At 36.3% G+C, this 25,828-nt stretch overlaps 1 protein-coding gene across 16 annotated transcripts in view; it reads right to left on the reverse strand.

Annotated features, from left to right (window-relative positions):
* ESRRG (estrogen related receptor gamma) overlaps positions 1-25,828 on the reverse strand; it is a 644,467-nt gene that overhangs the window by 212,862 nt on the left and 405,777 nt on the right. The window contains exons 1-3 of one of the 16 annotated variants that reach the window (XM_074385202.1): positions 12,567-13,873; positions 4,363-4,538; positions 3,806-3,924 (exon numbers count right to left, since the gene is read on the reverse strand). The exons of 11 other annotated variants lie outside the window; for them this stretch is intronic. Coding sequence is in view for 1 of the 5 variants with exons in the window: in XM_003930348.4 (XP_003930397.1) it covers positions 12,567-12,622 (56 nt within the window). In the remaining 4 variants the exon portion in view is untranslated. Of the gene's footprint in view, positions 1-3,805; positions 3,925-4,362; positions 12,508-12,562; positions 13,874-25,828 lie in introns of those variants that run through there. 4 more of the 16 variants (XM_074385201.1, XM_003930348.4, XM_074385204.1 and 1 more) reach the window with 4 other exon arrangements.

Raw genomic sequence — 25,828 nt, forward strand, 5'->3', positions numbered from 1 at the left:
ACCACTCTCCTCCCACTACCCCCACCCCACTGCACTGCATGTGCCTAATAGCAAACATCAAAAGGAATGATTTCTTTTCTGATCTTAGTACCAGCGATAAATCAAATTCAGTGTCACAGACAGGGGGGAAATGCACTACTAAGGGAAAACTCCAAGACTGACAGTGGGACCAGGCAGAGACATTCGCTCAATCAAGTTTCAGTAAACGATGCCCACCCTTCTCGTTGAAACAAGATGTAAGGTGTCGTGTATTTACCCAGAATGAGAAAAACGTACTGAGTCCTGATGTGACCCTAAGTCAAGAAGCACTTCATGCTGACATTTGCAGCGGTGGCATCAGAGCCCCTCCCTCTCACCTATAGAAAGAGTCCATTTCCTTCCTATCTGGGAGCCACGTTCTGCCCGCAGGTGGGCAAAGAAAGTTTCTATTGGCCAGTGCAGGGCAGCTACAATAGAAGCTGCACATCTGGGTGGCGGGGGTGGGGGGGGTCAAATGGTGGCTCTGGGATCATTTTATTACATTTCCTGAAGCACGTTTCCTGATTGCAATAGCCAGTAAAGCATCCCGTGCTCCACGGCCAACTTGGGGAGTTCTGCAGCTGCCCGCTCCACAGTGGTGCACAGATTTCACGGAGCACAGTTTTAATACTTCTCTGGGGGCAGCACAAAAAGCGCTAACTAGCATATTAAGGTTCTCTGAGCGAACGTGAGGATGAAATATTTGAGGTGTTGGTATCTTTTCTCCAATTTGTTTGGAAACTATCTACCCTTAGCAATGTGCTCTTTCTAGGAGGTCACTACTGTTTTCTAACAGGAGGATTCTCTGGCATTTGTGGCATGGTCTTCGTCAGCAGATAGAAATTTTACATGGATTCTTAAAAGCAGCTAAGCAACCACAGAAGACATATCAGCTAAATGCACACTTTTTCAGTGTGTACAATACTTTATACTTGGCGGCTCTTTAATGATGTTAGAGGAAAAAAGTTGCTAAAAATGATATTATAGTATACTTGCCATAATTGTACATAGAATTTATGTGTCTCCTATCATCTGTGACAGCCATCAGAAAAAAACATTGCTGCTTTCAATTTGATTATGGAATATGAACAGTATAGAAATAAATCCAATTATTGTGTTGAATCATATGAAATGACTGATATTTGACCACTGTTTGATCTACAAAAATGGCAACTTCATGTGATTCTGCCTAATATACTTAGAATCCCATTACCTTACTTTCATTCAAAAGAACATGATGTTTCATCAAGGAATTTTATGATTTCAAACTTTACCTTCCTATTGCTTTTTCCCTTCGAAAGCCACATCAATTTAAAATATATATATATATATATATATATATATATATATATATATATCTCCAGATGAGAGAACTTATCTAAGTCTATTCTAAGACTTGAACCTATTAAGACCTTGAGCACACAGGCCCTAGTGGTGAAAATTTCATTTGAAATGAAGGTTTTTTTTTTGCATGTAAGAACATTCACCTAATCAATGGAGTGTTTACTATATGCTCACCTTTTGGAGAAGCCACTCAGCAATGCTATCTAATGCCAGAGCAAACGCTTCATTCCAAGTGCCAACACTGCACAATAATGGAATATGATAGAAAATCTTATCTTTGAGGTCCTTGACTAAGGGACTTGAGACATGGATGATTTTTTTTTTTTTCCCAGCAGCTTTGTAAGTTTACTCAGACGAAAAGATTTTACTGTATCAGCAGTAGCGGCGGTTTTCAGATCAAATGATATTTAGTGTTTTGCATGTAGTATTGGAGACATGATGAATACTCTCGCAGTAGAAGGAAAAAAATATAAGCAGCTGTGCACTTGATCAAGGTGCGCTACCTTCTGCTGCCTCCCAGCACTGCTGCCAAGCTTACCCACTTCTGAAGAAAGTGAAGACTACCTTATTTTGATTATAGTGGTTTCCTCAGGCAGGAATTTTTATTTCCATTTGAATCTTAAACCATTACATTTCCAGTGATGCATTTTTATGTTTACAATTGACTTCTTCATAAAAGAATGAAACCTTTGAGCAACAGCTCAAAAGCATGAAGGTTGCCTGCAGTAAGTACTTAAATTATTTTACACCTAAATGGAGCCCAGTTGTTTTTAGTTAAAATTTAATAAACCTTAAACTGATGACCTTTCTTCCACAGAAAGGTCCCGAGTTGCAAAAACGAACTTTCCAATGAAATATATTTTGAGGAACTAGTGCTGAACAAAGGGCTATTTAAAGCTGAACGCTTTGTCAATTTATCAGCTTGTGAACATTCTGTTCCTGAATTCCCCACTGCTGCTGAATGTATAGAACGGTGGTGCCTTGCTTAATCGAATACTATTGATTCGAGTGTGTCACAGTGATCTCATTGAGAGTAATCAATAGTAATCCAAAATCAATCAATCTGCTCTTGCACTATCATTTATCAAATCTGAATACACCAAATTATTTGTAGGCGTCAAATTACAAAGAAGAGAAAATGGCAGAACTGGGAGAGTTAATGGTTTACATTGAAGAAAAAAACCATTATCTCTTTTTTCAAGGGAAGGTGCTTTAAGATGGACTATTACTCGGACAAATACATTTATCTTCTCATTAAAGAATCCTAACTTTATAATTAATCTAATTCCTTTCTTGAAAAAAAAAAAAAAAAAAAGATTTCTCCAGTAGGAGTTTGCTGGTTCAGCACAACTTAAGAGGCCCTAACTTATTTAACCAGAGCACATTAGCATTTTACAAGTCTGATAAGCTAAGTTTCAAATACCTGTAACCCACCTGCTGAAAAAATAGGGAAACTGGATTGACATAGGACATAACTGCATCTTCTAACATCAGAAATGATGTTGAATAGAAATGGAGTGGAGAAAGGAGTACTTAATTTCTCCAGAGAACGTACAGCAGAGATGCACCTGCTTATCATAGAAGCTGCTGTTGATGCTGAAGTTTATCAGCATATTCACCTGTAGTTTAGTCAAGGTAATAAATCCCTCCATTCATTACAGCGCACTCAAAAGCACCCCTCCTATTTAACTTGAAAGAAAAAACGCACAGAGTGTCTAAAACATTTACTTTTGCTAATGTAAAAGTGTTGGCATTTTACTTCATTCCCGATAAGCTGGTGCCAGTAGAAGTGATTATTCTTTTCTTATTCAAAGCCTATCAGCATTTCGAAAAGCTCTCTCAATCTTATCAGGTGTATGAACAGCACAGTTAACTGAAAACAGTTTGTACTGCTCCTCTCTCTTTCTGCCAAGCTATCTGATAAACCCCCAACTAACTAACTGTATTTACACACAATCAAACATAAGTTGTATCTTCTAAGCACTAGCCAGATTCCAGTTTACCATAGGTTTTTCTGCTGTGACATTAACTTAACAAAAATGTCAGCCTCCCGTATCCCAAACTGACAACAATCAAGAAAACACTATAAAAGCACTCAACTAGAATGCACAACAAACAGAAACAAAAAGAAAAACAAATACAGAAAGTTGAAGGCAATCTCTTTGGAATTCAGAGGGAAAAGGAAGTATACTCTGTATGCAAATATGGGTGAATATCAAGCACTTACCTTTTACCAAAGCAAAGGATCCTTTAATAAAACAGATGAATAGAAACAGAAATTGTAAAGGAAAATACTGCTGGGATAGAGGAAGGGAAGGTGTTCAGGGAAGTGTTTTGGAACTGAGCAGGCATTCCCCCCACATTTCAGGTTATCTCAGTGTGGCAGCAGAGAAGTTCTATAATGTAAGCAAAGGAAGACAATAGACAATATCACCGAACTTACCCCAGAAACTGAAGACAAGATAGAAAGCAAGGCTGTCACATATGGTGACCACATTCTCAGGATAGATTTTCCAATCATTAAAACCCTCATAAATGCTCTAGACATTAAAGTTTTGTTCACTATAAGAAAATAAAGAAATAAAAAAATACAATTTGAGTTTTTAACCTCTTACTATTTTTCTCATTCTTCAGACTTAACCAACTGAATAGTTCAATATAAAGGTATGAAAAAAGAATCCTCATCCACATTAACGTAAATAGATGATCTGTTCTCTATCTTTATCTATTAAAAATGCTTAAACTAGTTCATGGCTCATATGAATTGAAAGACACACCTAATCATTTATGGATAGTACTTTGGAGCATGAAAGATAACAATGACATTTCTAGAACATAAGAGAAATCAGAAATCTACTCGAATGACTGAGTAACAACAAATTCTTGACCCTAGAAAAGAATCTCTGCCTGAGCTTCTGTGCATAAATTGTTCATTTGTTCCTCACCTCCCTTTGCTGAATGACTAAGAGAGAACAGAAAAAGGCGGCCACATGCTCCCACCTGAGCCCAACTCCTGATGCTGTCTAGACTCCAAGAACAGAATGAGCCTTCCTTTAGATGTGTAGAGCAATAAGATGAATTAGCCAAGTGTGTAGTTCAGTACAATTCAGCTGATGGTTGCTTTTCCATCTGTGACACTATGATCCCATGACTGATGAGGCAGGTCTCATTCAAGTCTATGGATAAAAGGGATGCTTCCGTCATTTCAAAGGACCCAGCACCAACCGTATACAGTCACTTTCTCATAGGAAAAAGGCATGGTTCTCCCCAACCACATACATCTGTCCCTTTCTTTGGTCATGAACGATTGGTTACGGATATGATATTCCTCCTCAAAATACCTGATCTGTTTTAATGGATTAATGGCTGAAAAGAAATTAAAAATTGTCAGAATATTCTTTTATTTATTAAAAAATGAATACAATTTAACATGGCCATCTTACATTTTTGGAGAATTTAATGTCCTAGGATAATTTGGAATCATGGAGGGCAAAGGGCAATCAATTGTACAACCACACACTTTATTTTTTTTTTTCCTCTTAAATGAGTACCTTAGTCTATACTTTTTTATATGACATACTATTTTGGTTAATTTTGGATGCAGTTCTGGACATATGATTAATATGCATTTACTATTATTTTCAAAGCAATATAAGTTCTTATAAATAGTAACACAACTGCCTTGAAAAGTATCCTTTTAAAACATTTTGACTTACATTGTATGAAAAGAGAATATATTTATTTAACAAGTCCTTTGTTCAAATTATCAAAAGCCATTAAAAATGAGTAAAATCTTTCTATAGCAGATGAAAAAGGAATTATCATTTACAAAGATACTGTTCTGATCATGGAAGAAAAGAATTTAGTGTGCTTCTGCCTATTTTCTGTGCATAAGTTCCTAATTTACTTTTTAAATTTTCTTTTTTTTTTTTTTTTTTTTTGGATATTGAATATGCCAAACAAAAAGAAAGCATAAGATTTTTTTCTTTTTCAGAAAATGTATGCAAAGTGTGACAAAAAGAGATGTCCCCTGATAAAGGGGGATTGTCCATGTTGCTTTGGATTCTCCACTTCTTCAAGTTTTTCTTTACTTCACAAATAAGAGCAACTGAGGTTCACCACTTCAGAGACTTTCTGTCTTCCTAAACCTTTTTTACTTTTAAGGTAGTAGAAAAAATCTCAAGGCGCCTAAGTTATTCTTTTTTTTTTTTTTCTAGGAAACTTACTATTATCTATGCTATCTGTATTCCTACAGTTCATTTTTAAAGATAAGTAAGCAAGCAAACTGTTTTTTCATTACATTTGTACTAGCCATCAATGTGATATAATATGAGAATTTATTGGTAGCTTCCCTTTTATTTAGTACCATCTTAGCCAACTGTTTGCAGAGAAGGTATGTGATAAAGCAAAGTTAAATTGACACATCTGTGATATGCCTGACAGCTCTCAGTTTGCCCAATATTAATTTGTTTTCTTTGGCTAGGTAAGTCCTGCCAAAGCGTATTACACATGTATACTTCCAACCAAAATGATGAAAAGTATATAAAATTTTGTTTCACTCAAAGCAAAATGAGAAGACACAGAGGAATGTATATGACAAAGACTGCTTTTTATAATTAAAATATAAATGTACTTTTCAGCTCTTCCTTTAGAATTTGATCTAATCTGAAGTAGGCATCCCATAAGTTTTAGCAATTTGATAAGTATTTTATAAATTTTAAATGCTAAAACTAAGTGTTTTTCTTTTCCATATTGTTTAAAAGAATTCCATACAACCATATGTTGTATTTCTAATTGTTAGTGTTGTATGTTATAGCAACATTCAAATGCACATAAAGATCTATGCCAGTATACTGAAATGGACTTTAATTGACCAGAAAAAAGCCAATTTCTTTAAAACTGTACCTTTTATTGTTTTGCCTTAGTAAGTTACCTTCCAAGTATATGTGCATTGTCTTAAATTAAAATGACAAATCAGTTGAAGAAATTAAAACATTAAAAGCAAGTTTTCTTCAAACATTTAAAAATATTTTTAATAAGGAGAAATTTGTGTATATATACACATATATACAAGACTCACTAAATCTAAACTCTCTCAATTCAATAGTTAGGATAATTGATTGGAAGATACACTTGGAAAATCCTGGATAATTGATTAAGAGAATACATTTGGAAAATAGTGAGAAATATTGTCCAAATCATAGAACAAGAAATATTCATCACTTCTGGAAAGAAAAAGTAGAGTTGAGTGATGTGTGCTAAAACTCTGAATGGAAATTATTTTATCAGCTAAGATTTCTTAGACCTTACAACGTATAAGTCTAAAAATGAACTTGAAAGAAGAATAAAAGGCCAGGTAAATCCTTCAAAAGGCTGTCACTTCTCACCCTCAGATAATAAGGGAGCTAACTTTGATCTGATAAACTGGCATAAAGAAGCGGTCAGCAGAATTTTTTAAAACACAATAGCAGTAAATTTGTTAAAATGTTATGCAAATAAATAAAGGTAGGCAATGAATCCAGAAATTTTAAAAGGACTATGAATTAGAACAAGAATTAGAATAGAAAGAGCAATTGTATAAGTGCTTTCTCTCAACACTCATTCAGATTTACTAAGTAAAATCACAGACGTCTCAACTTACCTCTTAGAATAAAATTAATAAATTCTGAAATCTACAATGTACTTTATAGAAATATAACACTTATTAATTATATATATATTTGCTTTTGGAAAAAGAACAAATGACATATTTATGTAGTGCAGATAAATGAAACTCATATTTTGCATTTGTTTGAAAGCGATCATGCTTTACATTAAGATGTATTTGTCAGGCCCAATTGTGTAAGAAAAGAATGTAGCCAAGAGCCAATTCAAAATTGTTTCTTGGATATGGGCCCAAACCATTAAATTATACATTTAATATCAGTAGTTTCTTTCCTATTTTACAAACTATTTATGATTTCTAGATACTGAATACATCAATGATAATAATGTGAATATTCTAAAATCAGAAACAAATTGACTTACTAGGTTACCTGTTACCTGTCTAAGACACAGTAGTTAAATAAACTCAGTTTAAAATCAGACCTGTAAATACCTGAAATACTAATTCCAGGTTAAAATCATGCCTGGCAAATTTAACTGGCAACTAACTGATTAGAATAATACTTGAGATCTACTTTATTACATAAATGTACATGAATGCTTTTGCCAGCATATCTATAATCTACATATATTATCTCTTCCCAGATACATGCATATTTCACATGCATACTATTCATGCACACAAATATACTCCTGTGTATCCTATCGGCTGCTTTGAGTTTTAAAGTACCGTGTGTACTTATTTATTAATAGTAGTGTAGATCATGTATATCCACATATACATGACTATCAAAAAAATCAACGGGAAAACATACAAAATGCAACAGAAAGATTGTGAAGCGGCAGAGATGCTTGGTGTCATCCTTGCACTATCAAATATACACATAAGTATGATTGGAGAAAGAGAGGCTAAATATTTCACTGTCAGAGAATGTAGAGAACTGCAATTCATTTCTATCTCTTGTGCTTTAAGACAATGACAATTTAATACAATGCCACTGGATGTAAAAGAGATAAAAACTGAACAAACTGGGCCAGTGTAATCAAAGATTTTCTCCAGAGAGCTGGCTAGGGCCAGAGCTCATATGCACTTATAACAGATCAACATTGTATTGTTTCTCTCTTCCATGAATTTGCTATGAAGGAAAATTCAGAGCAAAGCTTAACTGCTGTAATGACTCTAAAGTTCTATTCAAATCCCTGAGATCCTCTCCTCTTATTTCTAAAAGCTTGATAGGTGAAGCTAAAAAGTTTATTTGGTATTAATTGGTTTAATAGAAATCACTGTTATTAATTGCCATTTGTATGAAAAACTATCTCTCATCAGCATATAATTTATTTTATAAAATAATATAAAGCAAAAACTTCAATGCTAAACATCCCTTTACAAGTAAGACAAAGAAATATTTTGTTTAGTCACTGAGCTACAACAAATGTTGAGGAATTTTTCGTAAGTGATACGGACTTGAGATTGGGCATTATGCCTACCTTCCAAAAGAACGTTTCTTCTTTGTCTGTAATTCTTGCAGGAGTGAGGTATTGTGAAAGTATTGTTAAATAGAATCATAGAGAAGTTAGCTGCCCTCTTTGATGAATAGCACCAGGTATCTAAAATTAATTGCAAAAGTATGGCCCGGCTAATGAGATGGTTCTTATCTTTTCTCAGCACAGGAAGCACAAGTATTTTTCTGCTGGCTCAATATTTTACAAAAATGCCTAAAGTGTTATTAACCAAGTAAGAAAAAAACTGATTAAAATACTTCAAAGAAATAAATTATTGTAAATGGTAAGATCTGAAAAATTTAGAGTTAAAACTGATTTCCTGCATTATTTTTAAACCTTAATTTCTTTTCTTTTCTCACTTTAGAAAGAACAACAACAACAAAAATCTTTCCTTCTGCTTCTATTAGCATTTTTAAAAGCTAAATTAAATACTATTCTTCATAAGATGGCCAATATATATTACAGGTCAGATTAAATCAAAGAAATACATCAAAGGCCGTCAATTTAGGGAGAAAAAAAAACTGAACAATGATACCTTATTGGGGGAAAACACTAGAAAAATGATCGTCCATGCAAGAGAATTAATGGATATCCACAAGGGCTTTGCTAATAACATGGGTTAATTACCGCTGCAACACACTAGGCTCAGTAAATAAAGCAGCAGTGCCATAAACACATTAAGATGAGAAACCATCATTATAAGAAGAAACAGCCAACACCATCACCCTTAGCTCTGCCCAGGAAATGGAAAGCTGTTTTTCAGTCCTTTCTATAAAAAATGGATTTTTAAACTTACCACCAAATGTGTATAGGGTAATACATACCCTGACACAAAGGGCTAGTGGAACATGGAGTGCCCATCATTTATCCACCACTCCCATTCAACATATTTTTCATTAACTCAGGAACACTTTTTTTGTTGTTTACTTCAAGGAGAAAATCATATGTTACATAATACTCATCATCTGGCCATTTCAACTATATATAGTTTGGGACATGTACAGTGATTATTTAATTTTTAGGAAAATAGAATTAATCTGCTCACTTTAGTAATGTAATGGGCAAGGTTACAACACTACAGCTGAAGAATGCTCACAACTAATTGCAGCTGGTTGTCACTTTAAGCAATTTACAGAGAAATCACCTGAAAACCCCACCAACATCACATACCTTTAAGGCTGCAGGTGTTTTCAAGATTTGTAGAGAAAAAATAAAAAACAAAACAGGAAGAAAAGTCATGTGAGCTCCAAGCCTAGAGTTTAAGTATTCTTACTTGAAAAAATAAACTTTAAGTGTCTGTTCAGAGTTCTCAAATAATATCACATCTAAAGTGACTTGGCCAAGCTCTTATCTATCATTCTCCCCCGCAAAAAAAAAAAAAAAAGCATTCCCCCTGATTTTGGCTTTTTTTGTTATTACTGTTACTGTATACATTTTTTCTTTCTGCCTATTTTATCACCTATAATTTGACATTATGGAGTTACTTTGGGATAGTTGCATTTTTAAATTAGTATAGCTTTAAAAAAGAAGAGATGATAAAAAGAAAAACATGAAAACCCTGAAATAGAATGAGTGAAACGTACAAAATAAAACTTGTGTCTCCAAATATGAATCTTAAAATACGAAACTTAAATTTTCAATGTCTGAACTTCAGTCATCAGGCTGAAATTTACTAAACTGTTCCCTCCTCGCCCTGTCTGTTTTGGAGTGTTTCAGTTGCCTTTCCTTCTTCCAACAGCTGTGACAACTGTTAAAACAGTCAGTAAAATTAAGTCCGCTCTATAATCCTGTAGTCAATGTTACATTTTAATCAGAGGTTGAAAGGGATTCATGTGATGAGCACACTCATTTAGAATGATTAGACTGACACATATGTCAAAATGAGCAGATATATTATTTTCATCTATTTATGCTATCAGCTATTACTGCTATTAAATGTGAAACAAGCTTTCAAGTATTATGTTCTTTAATGTGCTGGCACATTTCCTAAAATAAAAAAAATGCATAGTTAGAGGTTAACATTTTAAGCTCTCTTAATGGTGGTCAATAAATTGTAGGAATCTTTTTAACAGCCTCCAAAGCACAAACTGTCCAATATTTGCCTCTAAAATTGTATAACTCTGGTTTCATTTCTGTGCATATACACACACGTGATGGGGTTTAACCCAGTACAATTACTATGAATATTAATAGCATGTATAAATTCTGTGGTTTATTAATTGAGACAGAGAGGCAGATGCGTTGCTTAGCATTAGATCTTTCTGTCTGTCCAGTGAACCACGTAACCATCAGAACTGCATCCAGACAATAAATCTGTATTTTTTTAAAGATGACTTTTAATTGAACCAAAAAGAAAGCTAGTTTGAATCTTGCGCCAAAGCCAAAAGGACATGTGCCTTGATTTCATTTAAATGCATCTGCCTTAAGAGGCTTATCTAAACGAATTATTCAAATTAGCTATAAGAAGTTAAATTCAAGGAAACTACTTCAAAAAGAAGCCTCTGGGGGATTTTAAAAGTTTGTTTTCTTTATTTATTTACTAGAGAAAGTTCAGAATCTGGATGTGCTTCGATAAGCCATTCTTCCTGACACGAAGACATTTTAAACTCTCCAGTTCTAACAGCCCGAGGTACACTAACCTTCAAACTACACTTGAGTGGGCAGTCCTACCTTTGTTTATTTTCATTTTTATTTTCACACATCTTAAGGTTGTTTCTTCTCCTGAGTGTTTCAAACTGATGCAAGCACAGCCTTATAAGCTTTCAGTTCCTCCTGAAGCTATCTCTTGGCTAATATTCCCTGTGTTAGTGTGGATGTAGGTGGGTGTGCGTGTGTGTGTGCACACACTCACACTCACACTCACGCTCAAACATACAGGAGCAGCCACTGAGACTGCGAGTCACTTTTCATCTCTTAATTACAAAGCAATGCAATATGCAGTCACTAAGGACAGCTAGTGGACATCTACCTATAATGCACTACCTCATCTTCCAGAGTTTTATATTTTCTTCACAATCTATAGAGATAAATGTTTGCCAAGGGCACTCTTTTCAGAATTATAACAGTTGGTATTACTGTAATGTGAAAGCAAAGCAATATAACTGACTCAACAGAAAGGGAGATAAACCCGTGACAATTCCGGTGATATACTAATATTTTATCTTAACAGTGGGTTGAAATTAAGTTTATGACCTACTCATTTACACAAAAATGCCTAATTTACTTCTCGTACCCCTTATTCACCCCCCCCTTTAGTAATCTAAATATATATTTCCATGTGCATAAAGATATTCATAAATACTAATTAAACTGCATGTAGGAACGAAAGTACTTTCCTATTTTTCTGGGCACAATAAATGAGACAAATTCACACTCTCAGCATTGTTTATTTAAGGGGAAAATTTTAAAGTCACTACTCTTTCTTCTTTAGATTTTTTTTCCCCCTTAAATATTTATAATGTGTGAAAATCTCATGTTACTTAATGGACTGATTTGTCAGTTAAGTGCTGACTTAACGCTAACCATGCAAATAACATTATTCTAGCCCAGAATTGCATAGTGCTAGTTTTTAAATTGTTCTCTGAAGGAGAATTAGTAAATGTGCAATTTTGCCTTTAACTCTGCGCGGTAAGAAATGACAAGGAGCTGAAAATATCTGTCAAACTGCAAATACATAAGAGGCACTCGATAGTATAAATCATTTTGAATATTGTATTTTAAAACATCTTTCCTTGGGAAAATGGGTCCTAGTAAAAGATGCATTTTAACAGTTCACTGAGCATTTGTGCCAAGTGCCTATTCTTAGCACCTGAATAAGAAGTGACTGTCACACAGCTGTTTTACTGACAGTCACTGAGCTTTGCCTCAAAGGTAACATTGTAGTCAGAGAACAATTCTCGACTTACTGAATTAGGAGATCACCCTCAACACAAAAGGCATAAGACAGACACAAACAAGCACTCGTGCACACAAAATACCCAGGGCATTACCTGAATCAGTGTGTAAAGATCCAGTCTGTCCGCCCCCACCCCCGCACCCCCACGACGAGTTTAAAAAGGAAAGAAAAAAAAAAAAAAAAAAAAAAACAAGGTACCTACTCTTCCTCGTAGTGCAGGGAAAAAGATTCAGGAAGGCAAAGTTCTACCGAATCCATGTGCGACCGGCAACCATTATTTGTGCACCCCAGCTATAAATCAAAGTTTCCTTGACAGAGCACAGTGCAATTAACACAAATGTTCTCCTAGTGACAAGCCTATAGGCACAGCCAGTTGGGACCAAAGCTCTCACACTCTCCTAATCAAGGACTTAAAGCCCCGATTGGAGCTTATTAATATGAAGTAGGGCTTTACATATGCAGTCCCACCGGCCCAGCAGCGCAGCCGATTGGGGGGCCTCTGCCCAATCAGGAGGGAGGCGACGGGAGGCTGCACCGAGCGAGAGGAGCCGGGCAGGTAGGCAGGGTGCAGAGGGCCGGAGGGGGCTGGACGCTCAGAGCGGGCAGAGAAAAGGGGAGCCGGGAAGGGAGCGTCTGAAACGCTCCCAGTTCAGACTCTCGGGTTTGATTTTTTTTTTTTTCCCTCCCTTCTCTCTCTCTCTTTTTTTTTTCTTCTGGGAAGCTACAAAAGAAACATAACTAACTTAACTCTCTAAGCACTGGAGGGATTTGCCTTTGATTTCTAACCTAAGATCTCTTTTGCCTTGAAAAGGAGAACTCACGCAGACTCTCAGTTAATTTGGGAAAGGATTCTGCGGAAGGTAGAGAATTAAGTTTGTCCTGCCGTTGTCTTGTGTTTTTATTACACTGGGGGCTGGTGCTTATTTGGTGCTGTACTTTCTCATGTATTCCTAATCGTGGCTTTTGCTGTTTTCCTAATGTATGCTGGGCGTTTTAAAATAAATAAATAAATAAAGGCATTCTTGTAAATTGTTTGAGCATGTGAACTGGGATCGTCATCTCTGAGGTGGAATGCAGTTTTACACAACTACAGAAGAGGAAATAGTGACAATACAATTTGAGAGAATGCCTAAGTAAATTATATGTGTACACATTGCTATACCTGCGACTGTCTCTCTACATCCAGATAAAACGCATAGCTTTTCAAAACAAAGGTAAACAACCTCAGGACAAATTGGCTTCTTCAGTTTTAGGGGCGGGGAGATTGATGGCTGTGGGGGTGAATAGCGAATTAAATCTCTCAATGTATTTTGAAAAAATAAAGACAGCATTTTTTTTTTTGTAGGGAGATTATTACTAAACAGTACACTAAAAGTATTCATATATATATATATAATTTCAGTGTAAGCTTCCAAACTAAGAAGCATATATTTATATGTATGATTTTGCCCAAAACACACAGCTTTCAAATAATACACATGTACATATTTGTTTCTATACGTAAGGCATCCTACATGCTTTAAAAAAAAAAAAAAAAAAATCAACCCGGAAACATTTTGTAAACCATTACAGAGTCTGGTCACTAAAAGAACTAGTTTCAAAAACATATAATTTACAAAACTAAGAATTCTCAATCAAAACTGTTCAAAAAAACCAGGAAGCTATAAGAAGTGTGGTTTTTCCTCCTTCAATTGTGTATACCATGTCTTTAATTTCCATATAACAAAGAGTTTGCTTAGGTCCTATTTTAATCTACAGGATTTTTTTATACTAGCAAATGTACATTGGAATAGATACTAGCTATTTATGGCGAAGAGATAACTGCTACCTTATGGAGAGTGAAAAACCCACAATTTTGATATAATTCAGCTCTACTGCTTACCAACCTTTACGTCTTAAGTCTTACATGATAGAAATAGTAAAATGTTTGAGATCAAAATAAATTAGTTCAGATATTCATCGTGTGTTAAATTCACTAAATTAGGACTCAACTCCCTCAACCCTCTCAAATTTTCTAGGTCTTTAAAAAACAAAACACTAAAATAGAGCAGGCACATTAAAATTCAGAATATAAAAATGACAGACATGATTTGGTCCCCCCACAGAAGAAAGAAATTTCACTGCCTTGTATTTAGCTATATCTAAGATATAGGCCTGATTCCTTTTATTTGTGTTCTAAATGCATACAAGTTTCTAGATCAGAACTCACATAGCAAAAACTGTGTCTCAGAATACTGTATAAAAGCAGGTAGTAAAAGCTTAATTACCAGTAGCATTATGCTGTCTATATTGTTAAATGTGAACTCTGCAATTAAGATGTAAATTTGGTTGTGAGCAGTGAATTAAAAGAGCTTTGAGATGTAGAAGAAAATCCAAGCATTCTGCAGACACTGAGAGGGGAAAAAAAAAAGTCTATTCAGTCTAAAATAAGACATGTAATCATTTTACAATTAAAAAATAAATAAAACAGACATTTTGCAAAAGAAACATGATTTTTCTAAAATACACTCAAAGAAATATGGAAGGTAATACTGCATTACAAAGACAGAAAAACATCCTTTGGTTCACATGATTACTGTCTTGATTTCTGAATAAACTAACATTCTCAGGGTAAATAATAGATTCAATTGTGTACACTTAGAAAAAGATATACAAAAAAAAAAAAACTTTCCTTCTTGGTTTGGCTATGGATATTTCTTTAAAAAACATAAATTATTTAATGTACTCAATGCATCTTAATGTACTCAAAGAATGCATTCCGGTTTTGCACCTGTGTAGAAACCTGTACTGTGTTCAGTTTCTTTGCATTATCATGCTGTGACAGAACCTGTTTCTTACTCCTTTGAAATGGCTTTTTAAAGACAAGATTTGTAGTCTATTTACCGATGGACCTCAAGTCACCAAATTTCTAAGTGATCTTTTATTTCCCAGAATTTTCTTATTTCCCTTTGGGTACTTAATTGCCCTCATTATGATCCATCTGACTTCGCTGGTGTATCATTTTAAACATATTTAGACTCATACTTGTGCGTAAGTCTTTTTTCTGTGCTCACAGAGAGACATGTACAAACATACAGTGTCGTCCCCACTGATCTTTCACTAACCATATTTCATCTACGAAAGGTGCAATGTTCACTGAGCTCGCTGCTTTCTGAGTGACCAGACATGTACTAGGTTTGTAGAGTTGGATGTTTTCCCCTTGGGATCAAAGTGTCACCTGTACAAGTCAAGGACCTAAAGAATATACTTGTCATGAATCCAGTTTAACCAATTTAAAACTTTTTAAAATATCCTCTTCACTAAATTTGTGAGGCAGCTTCCAGAATATTTTATAAATATACAGCTCAGGGACCAGTCATCTCAAGAAACTTCTCTGGTCCCAGAATTTTCTCACCTTGAAGGAGAAAACAATGGGTAATCATAAGAAATAAGTGTACCACAAGTAATACTGAGTTTAAACCTTCACGAATCTCAATTACAAAGAATTTGGAAAAATACAAATAGATAAACAAGCCTAGGATACACATATTGTGCCAGTCTATACACTTCACAATCTTACCACAAGGAGTCTACCCAAATCAAGAAAAACTGAACCAAACAAAAGGATCTCTCTCGATTGTTTCACAAAGAATATTAATAAATTAGTTATTATCAGTCTATTATGCATCAGTCTCTGAGTGTACGCAGAGTTTCAATCTCTTCTTCCTTAAATAATGCAGTCACAAATATCCAAACAACTTCGTTCTCAGTCCACAACTGAGGCACAGTCACCAAGCAGAGAATATACTTCATTTCTATTTGAAAGAACAGAATGGAAACAAGCAAAACTCCAGTGGAAAAACAGGAAGATTCCTATAGTTCTATACACCAGACATTTTACTACCTTTAAGTCAGAATCATTTCCTGCAACACTCTAACAAGGAATTCTTATGCTGCTAGAAGGTGATGAGAAATGCTTAGTCTTATTGTTATTGCATATTAACAGCTATTTTTAGCTCCTACCTTGCTTTTCTGAAAATTAACAGGACTAATCTGCATTAAATATTCAAGTTTATCACTGTCATTCTTGAAGCAGATTTTTATTTTATGTTACACATTTGTCATTTGTTAAATCTGTAAAACTAAACAAGGCATAACAAATCTAGATTTTTCAAATTGCCTTGTAATCTTTCCTCGGGATCATAAAATTTTTGAAAACCTGTTTAACTTTTTGAACTGTTTTCCCTGCTGTTTTAAATGTGTCATGTATAATATACCATCGCACAAAAAGCAAGCCAAGACAATTACAAGCTACTAGCTTTAACTCCGAAAGAAAATCCACAACGAAGAACCTTGGGAAAGGAACCTAAAATGACAAGCAAGGCACCAGGCTCCCTTCTACTCCTCTGAGCTGTGTGGCCATGGGCAGGTGGCCTCACTTAGCTGTCCATTTCCTCATCTGAGAATTGGGATTTCTATTGTGCTGTAAACCTGCTTAAGCACACACCTTTCCCGCTGAGAACACGCAGACTTCTTTGGAAGTCAGGATGACTACTTTACGCTATATTACCACCAGACCTCTATCAATTCATCATTCCTCGTTTTCTGTTGCCTTTCATTTCTAGGGCACAGGCTTTGATATTTAAATGATTGTCTTGATCGGAAAGAAGCAATCATTTCTACTGAAAGTGATCGCTTCCACAGAAGCACTAATAAAAACCTTTCCTTTTGACAAACCTCTTGTCCTATAAATCCATCCCATTCCCAAATTATGGAGTCTATATAAAAAAAAAAGCCCATTCTCTGGGGAGAAACTGTCTCACCTCCATAAGACACCAAACTCTTTTCCTACTGTGTTTGTGAAAGTTGATGGGAAAAAAAAAAGAATCAGAGAAAGACAGAGAAACAAATAGAGGCAATTCAGTTTCTGTTTAATTAATTCAGGATTATTTCACTTTCATTTTGTCAAATTAATAATACACATAGAGAAATGTCAGTAAAAATTAAATTATAAACTACAGTGCTTCCAATGGGAAAACTGACTTTAGTTAGGTTGTATTTCCATCATACCCTGGTAAGATTCCAAATGTGTTTTATAGTATCCTACAAGCTTTCTGTAATCCGTATGGCATGTATTCACAGAGCAATACTTAACATTTTGAGATTATACATTAATAAATGAGTTGCAGTTATATTCTTTCCTGAATGTTAAGCACCATGAGCTAAATGCAGAAAACATTCAAGGTCAATGTCCCATTTTAGACCTTTTCAGGCAGCTATAATATTATGATAATCAAGCTTAAAATATTCCTATAGAAAGAGTAAATTAGCCTTTTCACTTGAAAGATGATTATGATAAACAATAAACCTAAGAGAGGACAAAATCCCTATTTTTAAAAGCCATAAATTGTTGACTCAATCATGTGTGTGATAGCGTTGTCCAAAATAAAAGGTAGCTTAACTCTGAGGGGAAGGTGGGGGCAGTAGTGGAGACAGAGAAGGAGGGGGAAATGGAACAAATATGACAGATTCCAGAATAAGCAACCCATGCTTTGATACCAGTAAAATGATCAAATTACCTACCTTAACCACCCCATTCAACATATAGTATATTGAGTCTAAAAATATATATATCATGAAACATCAAAAAAACACAATGTTATTTTTTTCCTGATGTATATGTATGTTCAATACAATTTCAAAGCTCCCTTTCCCTAGGGCTTCTGTGAATCCTTTTGTCCGAATTTTCAAAGGACTAGTTAAAAAAAAAAAAAAAAAGTAAGATATTAACATCTGGGGTCCATATAAACAGGTTTAAAGAGTTATACTTCTTTTTGATGTTTGAACTCTCTGACACACTTCTAAGATTTCTTTTTATCAATGACTGTGTTTGATAAGAGTTTCCCCCCAACCAAGGCAAATTAATTAGAGGTGTGTGGATTTGTCATAACTCGTAGAAGGTTTTAGAGCAAAAGGTTACAGGCCATTCTGGAACATGCCTTGGGCTCAGATTCCAGTTGTGAGGGGTGAGGCTTTGGACTGGAATCAGCTTCACACATCTTAATCTCAGTTTCTCAGCTACTAAATGGGAGTAACAATAACAATCTTGTAGAATTCTTATAGGGATTAAGCAGGTTAAACCAATGTAGCACAATATCTGGCCCCAGTTTGGAAGACCATATGATCCAGCGGGCTGAGGAAATTTTGGCTTGTGCCAGTTGTCCTAGCATAATTTACTGTAGCACCTTCTTACACCCTCAGTAGTACCCCCGTTTGGGGAATGAATTTTATTGTCATCCTACAATTACTGAGCCTTCCGTAAATGTTAGCTGTATTATTTTTAAATTTTTAAAAATTATTTTACAAATTTTTAAAACTGAATAGAGAGAGGCAAGAGAAAGGCACTGTAATTCATTTGGCCTCCGTCTCTGAATAGGAAGACACTTGCTACAGAAAAGAAAGTGAAGTGCAGTTGTATTACATTATGAATTGCTTGCCATACTGCCACATATATATTGGCCGCATGAAATGAAAGGGAAAACTAAAAGATGTTCCCCTTAAAGTTATCATCATGTTTTCTGCATGGGTATGAGGAAGACAGACTTGGGAAAGTTAACTGATTCTGCTGACACTCCACCAGAGAATTCAACTGTATATTGTTCAGCAGAAAGAAGGGGAGAGAGAAATTGCTCGTACTCCATTTCTCTTCCTTTAAGACACTTCTTCCACATCCCTCCACTCTAGCAGTTCAGTCAATAATGCTGTTGATTTTATTACTATCCCAAGCACAAGCTCATTCACTTAGGAGCTCTTTTGATCAGATATCCCAAGAACTCAATTTCTTCACAAGGCTTTGCTCTTGTTACATTGAATGGCCACTAATCTATGGCAGCACAGAAAGTCTGGGCAACAGGGAATTACAGGCTGGGAAAGACCATAGGGATTATGAGTCCAGCCTGGTTACTTTACAGGTGAAGAAAATCAGCCTCAGGATGGTTAAGAGCCTTAACCCAGGTTACATACCTAGGTAGTAGGAAAGCTCCTATTAGAAAAGATTACATTTCTCCCCTTTCCAGCTCTTGGTTAGCAACAAGCTACCAATGTTAATGTCACAAGTGTTGACAATATACTAGTGCATAGAACTCTGATGGAGATCTGACCCCTCTGAGGACAAAGGTCCCCATAAAAGCCAAGGGACATCTGACCCTAAGAGATTAATATCCAAGTATAAACCAAATGGTCCTCTACTTTCTCTAAAAGCTTAGAGAGATTAAAAAAAAGTCACATATTTAAAAAGAAGTGGGAATGTATTGGTAGAAATAAATTCTGTCTTCTCCCCAGCTAATTATTGTCCTTCTATAAGCACATTTTAACTATCATTTCCTTCAGAGATTGTTTTGTTAAATGACCACACCTTTCCCTACTCTATCTGATTGTAATCCATCAGCTGGGCTGGGTCTGACCCTGTCCGCAGGGCCAGTAATGGAACTCAAGAAATATTCCTGTCAATGTTCTAGGAATACAATGGATATGTCTTGGATGAGTGAATGAATGAATGAACTAATAATCAATGCTACTACTCAGTTTATTATTCAGTTTAAGGGAGACTGCCAAATTTAATGAGATAATTCAGCCGGGTAACTAGACTAATATAGAAAGAATTTAAAAGATATGATGAATGGAAAAAATAGGTAAATGGTGAGGCGGAAGGTTGGTAGAAAAAGGTAAAAAGGAAGAAGGGATTGAGGACGAGGACTACCCCATGCTATACTAAGGCTCTCCGTCATCGTTTATTCTTCTGACAGCTAAGGAGGAGCACGGTGGGGTCATTGCTTTCTTCCACCACTTTCTAATTTTCCATGTTTGGCAAATTTTCATATTGACTAAGTATTGGATAATGAAAACAATTATTATTCAAACAAAACCAGAGCTGCCATAGCAGGACCTAAAAATTGTGACCCTTCCCAGGGTAACATGGAAACATTTTCTCATTTAATCTGACAGCAAGTCCTTTTAAAAATCACGATCCTGCCAGATATGTCCTGAAAACAAGTTTTTTTCAAGTGCTCAAAAATGGTTCTTGTATGCAACATAAAATTTCCATATTAAGGATTCTAAGTGCTTTTCATTTCCTAAAGATTTCTTTGGTTAAGTGTCAACAAAGATCCCATGAAAAACGGTCACAGAGTTCCTATTTCTTTTTTTTTTTTTTTTTTTTTTTTTTTTTTTTTTTTTTTTTTTTCCAGAGTTCTTATTTCTATGAGCTGTTTTACTGGAGCAGCAGTGAACACTGAATACTTTTAGTGGGGAGGTGGATTTTTTCCCCTTATGGAAAGAAGAAGGAAATCAATCAGCAGAAAAGGACAAAGGTCTTGCCTTTAGGCCGCTCTTTACCTACTCCCTGAAATTTTTTAAACAAGACCTGTTGTGTTTTGCTTGAGGATTTCATTGCAAGAGCAGGGCTCCGATGAGAACATATCACATTCTAGAGAGCCAAGCGTTATTTCTAGAAAACCACATTTTGGATGCAAAAAAGAGTGAGATTTCCTGTTCAATTATTAAACACTGTATGCATGTATCAAAATACAATATGAACCCCCAAAATATGTACAACTATTACGTAGCAATTTTTAAAAGAGAGGGACAAAGAATTCCTCTCCTATTTTTGTGGTACATTAAATTACCAGGCATGGCGATGGGGGAAGGGCATGAGGACTACTCGAACACTGAAATCCTGGGGCTCTTCTCTCACCTGCAGTTTGTAACTAAGTGTGCAGCTATTTGGATCACAAACGTTTCCCCAATCAAACTGTGTTACAGAAAAGCCAGTAATTATAAAGACCCCCGTTTTTCTAGAGTTCAGATACCAGTTGATTTAGGAAATTAAATAAATCAAAGACTATTTTCATTAATGAGAAAAGACATGGATTAATTCATCTTCAATAAATAAGAACTTTAAACAAAAAAGTGAAATTTAACAAGGGAAGATTTTTTAAACTTTTATATTTTTAAAATAGAACATTGTAAAATTCTAATTAAGAAGTGAAATATCCAATATTTTTGCTATAATTTAACATGAACAAAGCATTTTCACACGTGCTTCTTTTATTCCTCACGACAACTCGCTGTAGCAGGTAAAAACTTCATTATTATTATATTATCATCCCCGTTTTACAGATGGCAACACTGAGATTCAAAGAGTTTGTTGATTGCCCAATGGCACTCAGTTTTCATACTGCAAAGTTATCATCTGAATTTACTGTTTTTTTTTTTTTTTTTTTTTTTTTCCTTTTTTGAGATGGAGACTTACTCTGTCACCCAGGCTGGAGTGCAGTAGCACAATCTCAGCTCACTTCAACATCTACCTCCCAGGTTCAAGTGATTCTTTTGCCTCAGCCTCCCGAGTAGCTAGGACTATAGGCATGTACCACCATGCCCAGTATTTATAGTAGAGACAGGGTTTCACCACGTTGGCCAGGCTGTTCTCGAACTCCTGATGTCATGTGATCCCCCCCACCGCCACCACACACACACTCCCTTGGCCACCCAAAGTGCTGGGATTACAGGTGTAAGCCACTGTGCCTGGCCTGTTTTTCTTTACCTTTTTTTTTTTTTTTTTTTTTTTTTTAATTCTACCTCTTTTGTACTCCCAATCTCAAGCTATTTCCTATATATCTTTTTGCAACTCTTTAAAAGGACACATAGGTGTATTGAAGATCATTCATCAGCATGTATTTTTGCTCACCAATGAATAGTTTTGTTTCAGCAAAATGTAATAAGGCTGTTCCTAACAATTCTATGTACTATTCTCACTTTCTCACTCAGGGAAAACTCACCTTTAGGTGCCTGCTATGTACCAGGCCATGTATCAGTTTCCTGGAATAAACACATCCGATACTGGTGAAAATTTACAGTATGAAAAGGAAACCACTGGGCATGGCGGTGTGCACCTGTAGCCCCAGCTACTCCAGAGGCTGAGGAAGGAGGATTGCTGGAGTCCAGAAGTTCAAGGCAGCAGTTTGCTATGATCGCACCTGTCTATGAATAGCCACTGAATTCCAGCCTGCAAACCTAATGAGACCCCATTTCTAAAATTTAAAAAAGAAAAAAGGGGAAATCTTGTGATCTCAATATTTTCCCCTCTTCATTGAGAATCTTACTCTGGTTTAGTATAGCTCCAAATTGACTGTTTTCTCTTTCCGGAGTTTCCCAGCCACACAACCACAATAAAATTCTAGGATACATGAGCTAAGAGACCAAGAGACTGAAGGAGGAGCAAATCATTCTACATTAAGACAGCAACAACAACAACAATCCAAAAAATATAATTCAACTTTAAAATTACCATATTTGCTTAGAATTTTTCAAAGATTCCCTTCTTAATAAAATAGAACTGAGATCAACCCAAACAACAGAACAGCTCTTAAACATTTGTGTTTCCTTCAGAGTTGCTCTATTTCATCTCTGCAATCTTTCCAGCATGCAGTATAAGGGGATTTTTTTGTCATAGTACCAGGTGTTTTGGGGCCCAGGTATGTTATTGCTAGGAAGATCTTGGGAAAAAACTTGTCCACATTTTGCCTTCCCTATCAGCAAAGATGATTAAATAGACAATCTTAGCTTTAATGGGTTTTTTCTGTGGTGAGAGCTTTCCAGTACTGCCCACGTTCTGCCCCAATATTGACTTCATTGCTATCAATTGAGCATTTAAATCTATTCAATTATTCAATCCTAATCAATATTTTGAGATGTAAAGAAAGTAAACGTAAATATTTTGCTCATTTTTACCAGACTTAATTCATGTGCTCTTATTGGAGGAGAAAGTTACATAACTATAAATAAATGATTGCCAAAAAAAAAAAAAAACAAATGGTGTTGGGGGGGGTCCTTTCTTTGTAATTCTGGCTTTCATTTAGTCAGCTATAATATTTAGCAACAATGCACAGGGTAGATAAAACACTCTCAGGCCAGGCATGGTGCAGTGGCTCATGCCTATAATCCCAGCACTTTGGGAGGCTGAGGCGGGATCACCTGAAGTCAGGAGTTCGAGACCAGCCTGACCAACATAGTGAAACCCCGTCTCTCCTGAAAATACAAACTCAGCCAGGCGTAGTAGTGGGTGCCCGTAATCTCAGCTGCTCAAGAGGTTGAGGCAGGAGAATCACCTGAACCAGGGAGGTGAAGGTTGCAGTGAGCAGAGATTGTACCACTGCATTCCAGCCCTGGCAGAGAGAGTAGGAGACTGTCTTAAAAAAACAAAACAAAACAAAAACATGCTCAAGTGTTTCCTCCTTTGGGAAGCCTTCCTGAAGGGCCACCAGGCAGAATCAATGGCTTTCTCCTCTGTGTTCCATCATGCTTTGCACTCACTGGTCTAACTGGTTTGTGTCAAGGTATATTGTCCTCATGTGTCTCTGCCTTCCATTGAGTAAACTTCTTGTGACCTTTAATCCTCTGCACTGTGCTGAGCACTGCAATCCAGACATTTTAGACTCTCAACAAATATCTGCCAGATAAATTCCTAATTTTGGCAAAAATGTTCACAATCATTGATGTAGTTTGGGTATTTTTTCTCCTACAAATCTTGTGTTGGAATATGACCTCCAGTGTTGGAGGTGGGCCTAGTGGGAGGAGTTTGGGTCACAAGGGCAGATCTGTCATGAATGGCTTGGTGCTGTCCTTGCAGTGATGAGTGAGTTCTCACTCTAGCAGTTCATCTGAGAGCTGGGTGTTTAAAAGTGTGTGGCCCCTCTCCTCTCTCTTGCTCCCTCTCCCATCATGTGATACGCCACTTCCCTTTCACGTTCCTCCATGATTGTAAGCTTCCTGGAACCTCACCAGTAGGGGATGATGGCACTTACGCTTCTTGAGGAGTCTGTAGAACTGTGAGCCAAAATAAACCTCTTTTCTTTATAAATTACCCAGCCTCAGATCTTTCTTTATAGCAGGGCAGCAGCCAACTAACACGCTCATACAACTTGATTTTCTTTTTAATGAGTTTCAATTTTTCTATGAAAAAACTTTGTTGATATTTTAATGGGGCTAATATATTTACTCTTTCAAAATTAGCTACTCATTAAATGAAACATTTTGACTTATGAAGAAAGGAGTGTTATTTTTTAATTTTCCCCCCTACCCTATACATTAAAAAATGTTGGCTACATATTTCCATATACATTTTTTTTTTTTTTTTTTTTTTTATGAAGTCTCCCTCTGTCACCCAGACTGGCAGACTGGGATGCAGTGGCACAGTCTCAGCTCACTGCAACCTCTGTCTCCTGGGTTCAAGTGATTATTCTCCTGTCTCTACCCTCCAAGTGGCTGGGATTACGGGTGTTTGCCACCACGTCCAGCTAATTTTTATATTTTTAGCATAGATGGGGTTTCACCATGTTGGCCAGGCTGGTCTCGAACTCCTGACCTCAGGTGATCTGCCTGCCTCAGCCTTCCAAAGTGCTGGGATTACAGGCATGAGCCACTGCACCCAGCCTCATCCTTTTTTTTTTTTTTTTTTTTTTTGAGACAGAGTCTGGCTCTGTAACCCATGCTGGAGTACAGTGATGTGATCTTAGCTCACTGTACCCTCAAACTCCTGGGTTCAAAGGATCCTTCTGCCTCAGCCTCCTGTGTAACTGGGACTGTAGGTATGTGCCACCATACTCAGCTAATTTAAAAAAATTTTTTTTGTAGAGACAGGGTCTTGTTTTGTTGCCCAGGCTGGTTTCAAACTTCTGGCCTCAAGTGAATCTCCAGCCTCAGCCTCCCAAATTGCTGAGATTATAGACGTGAGCCACCACACCTGGCTCATCTTTCTTTTAAGACAGGGTTGTGCAGCAATGGCAAATCCCTGCCCTGTCTCCACCCCTGTCACCCATAAGAGAACCTCTGGAACAATCATTCACTAGTTTTCGATCTTTAAAGTTATAAATACATCTCCATACTTACGTAGCCCTGACTGGTCTCAACTAATTAAATAATTTACTTAAAAATTTCAGGCCAGGCGTGGTGGCTAACACCTGTAATCTCGGCATTTTGAGAGACCAAGGCAGGTAGATCACGATGTCAGAAATTCAACACCAACCTGGCCAAGAGGGTGAAGCCCGCCTCTAGTAAAATTACAAAAATTAGCCGGGTGTGTGGGTGGGTGTCTGCAATTCCAGCTACTCAGGAGGCTGAGGCAGAGAACTGCTTCAACCCAGGAGGCAGTGGTTGCAGTGAGTTGAGATGGCGCCACTGCACTCCAGCCTGGGCTGCAGAGCGAGACTCCTCATCTAAAAAAACAAAAAAAACAAAAATTGCTCTCGCGGGTCAGTATACTCACATTCACTTGAGAAAGATGAGAAGAGGAGGGGAATTCTCAAGTGTCTATTACTAGGGTATTAATGAGTAACCTTTCTAGACCCTTTGATCCATTCAAAATATAATGCTGCTAGGGACTATTTTAACTGTGGTATTTATCCCCTCAAGTTGATGTCACACTGAATT

Source organism: Saimiri boliviensis, chromosome 14 (assembly GCF_048565385.1).
Source record: "Saimiri boliviensis isolate mSaiBol1 chromosome 14, mSaiBol1.pri, whole genome shotgun sequence".
Lineage (NCBI taxonomy): Eukaryota > Metazoa > Chordata > Mammalia > Primates > Cebidae > Saimiri > Saimiri boliviensis.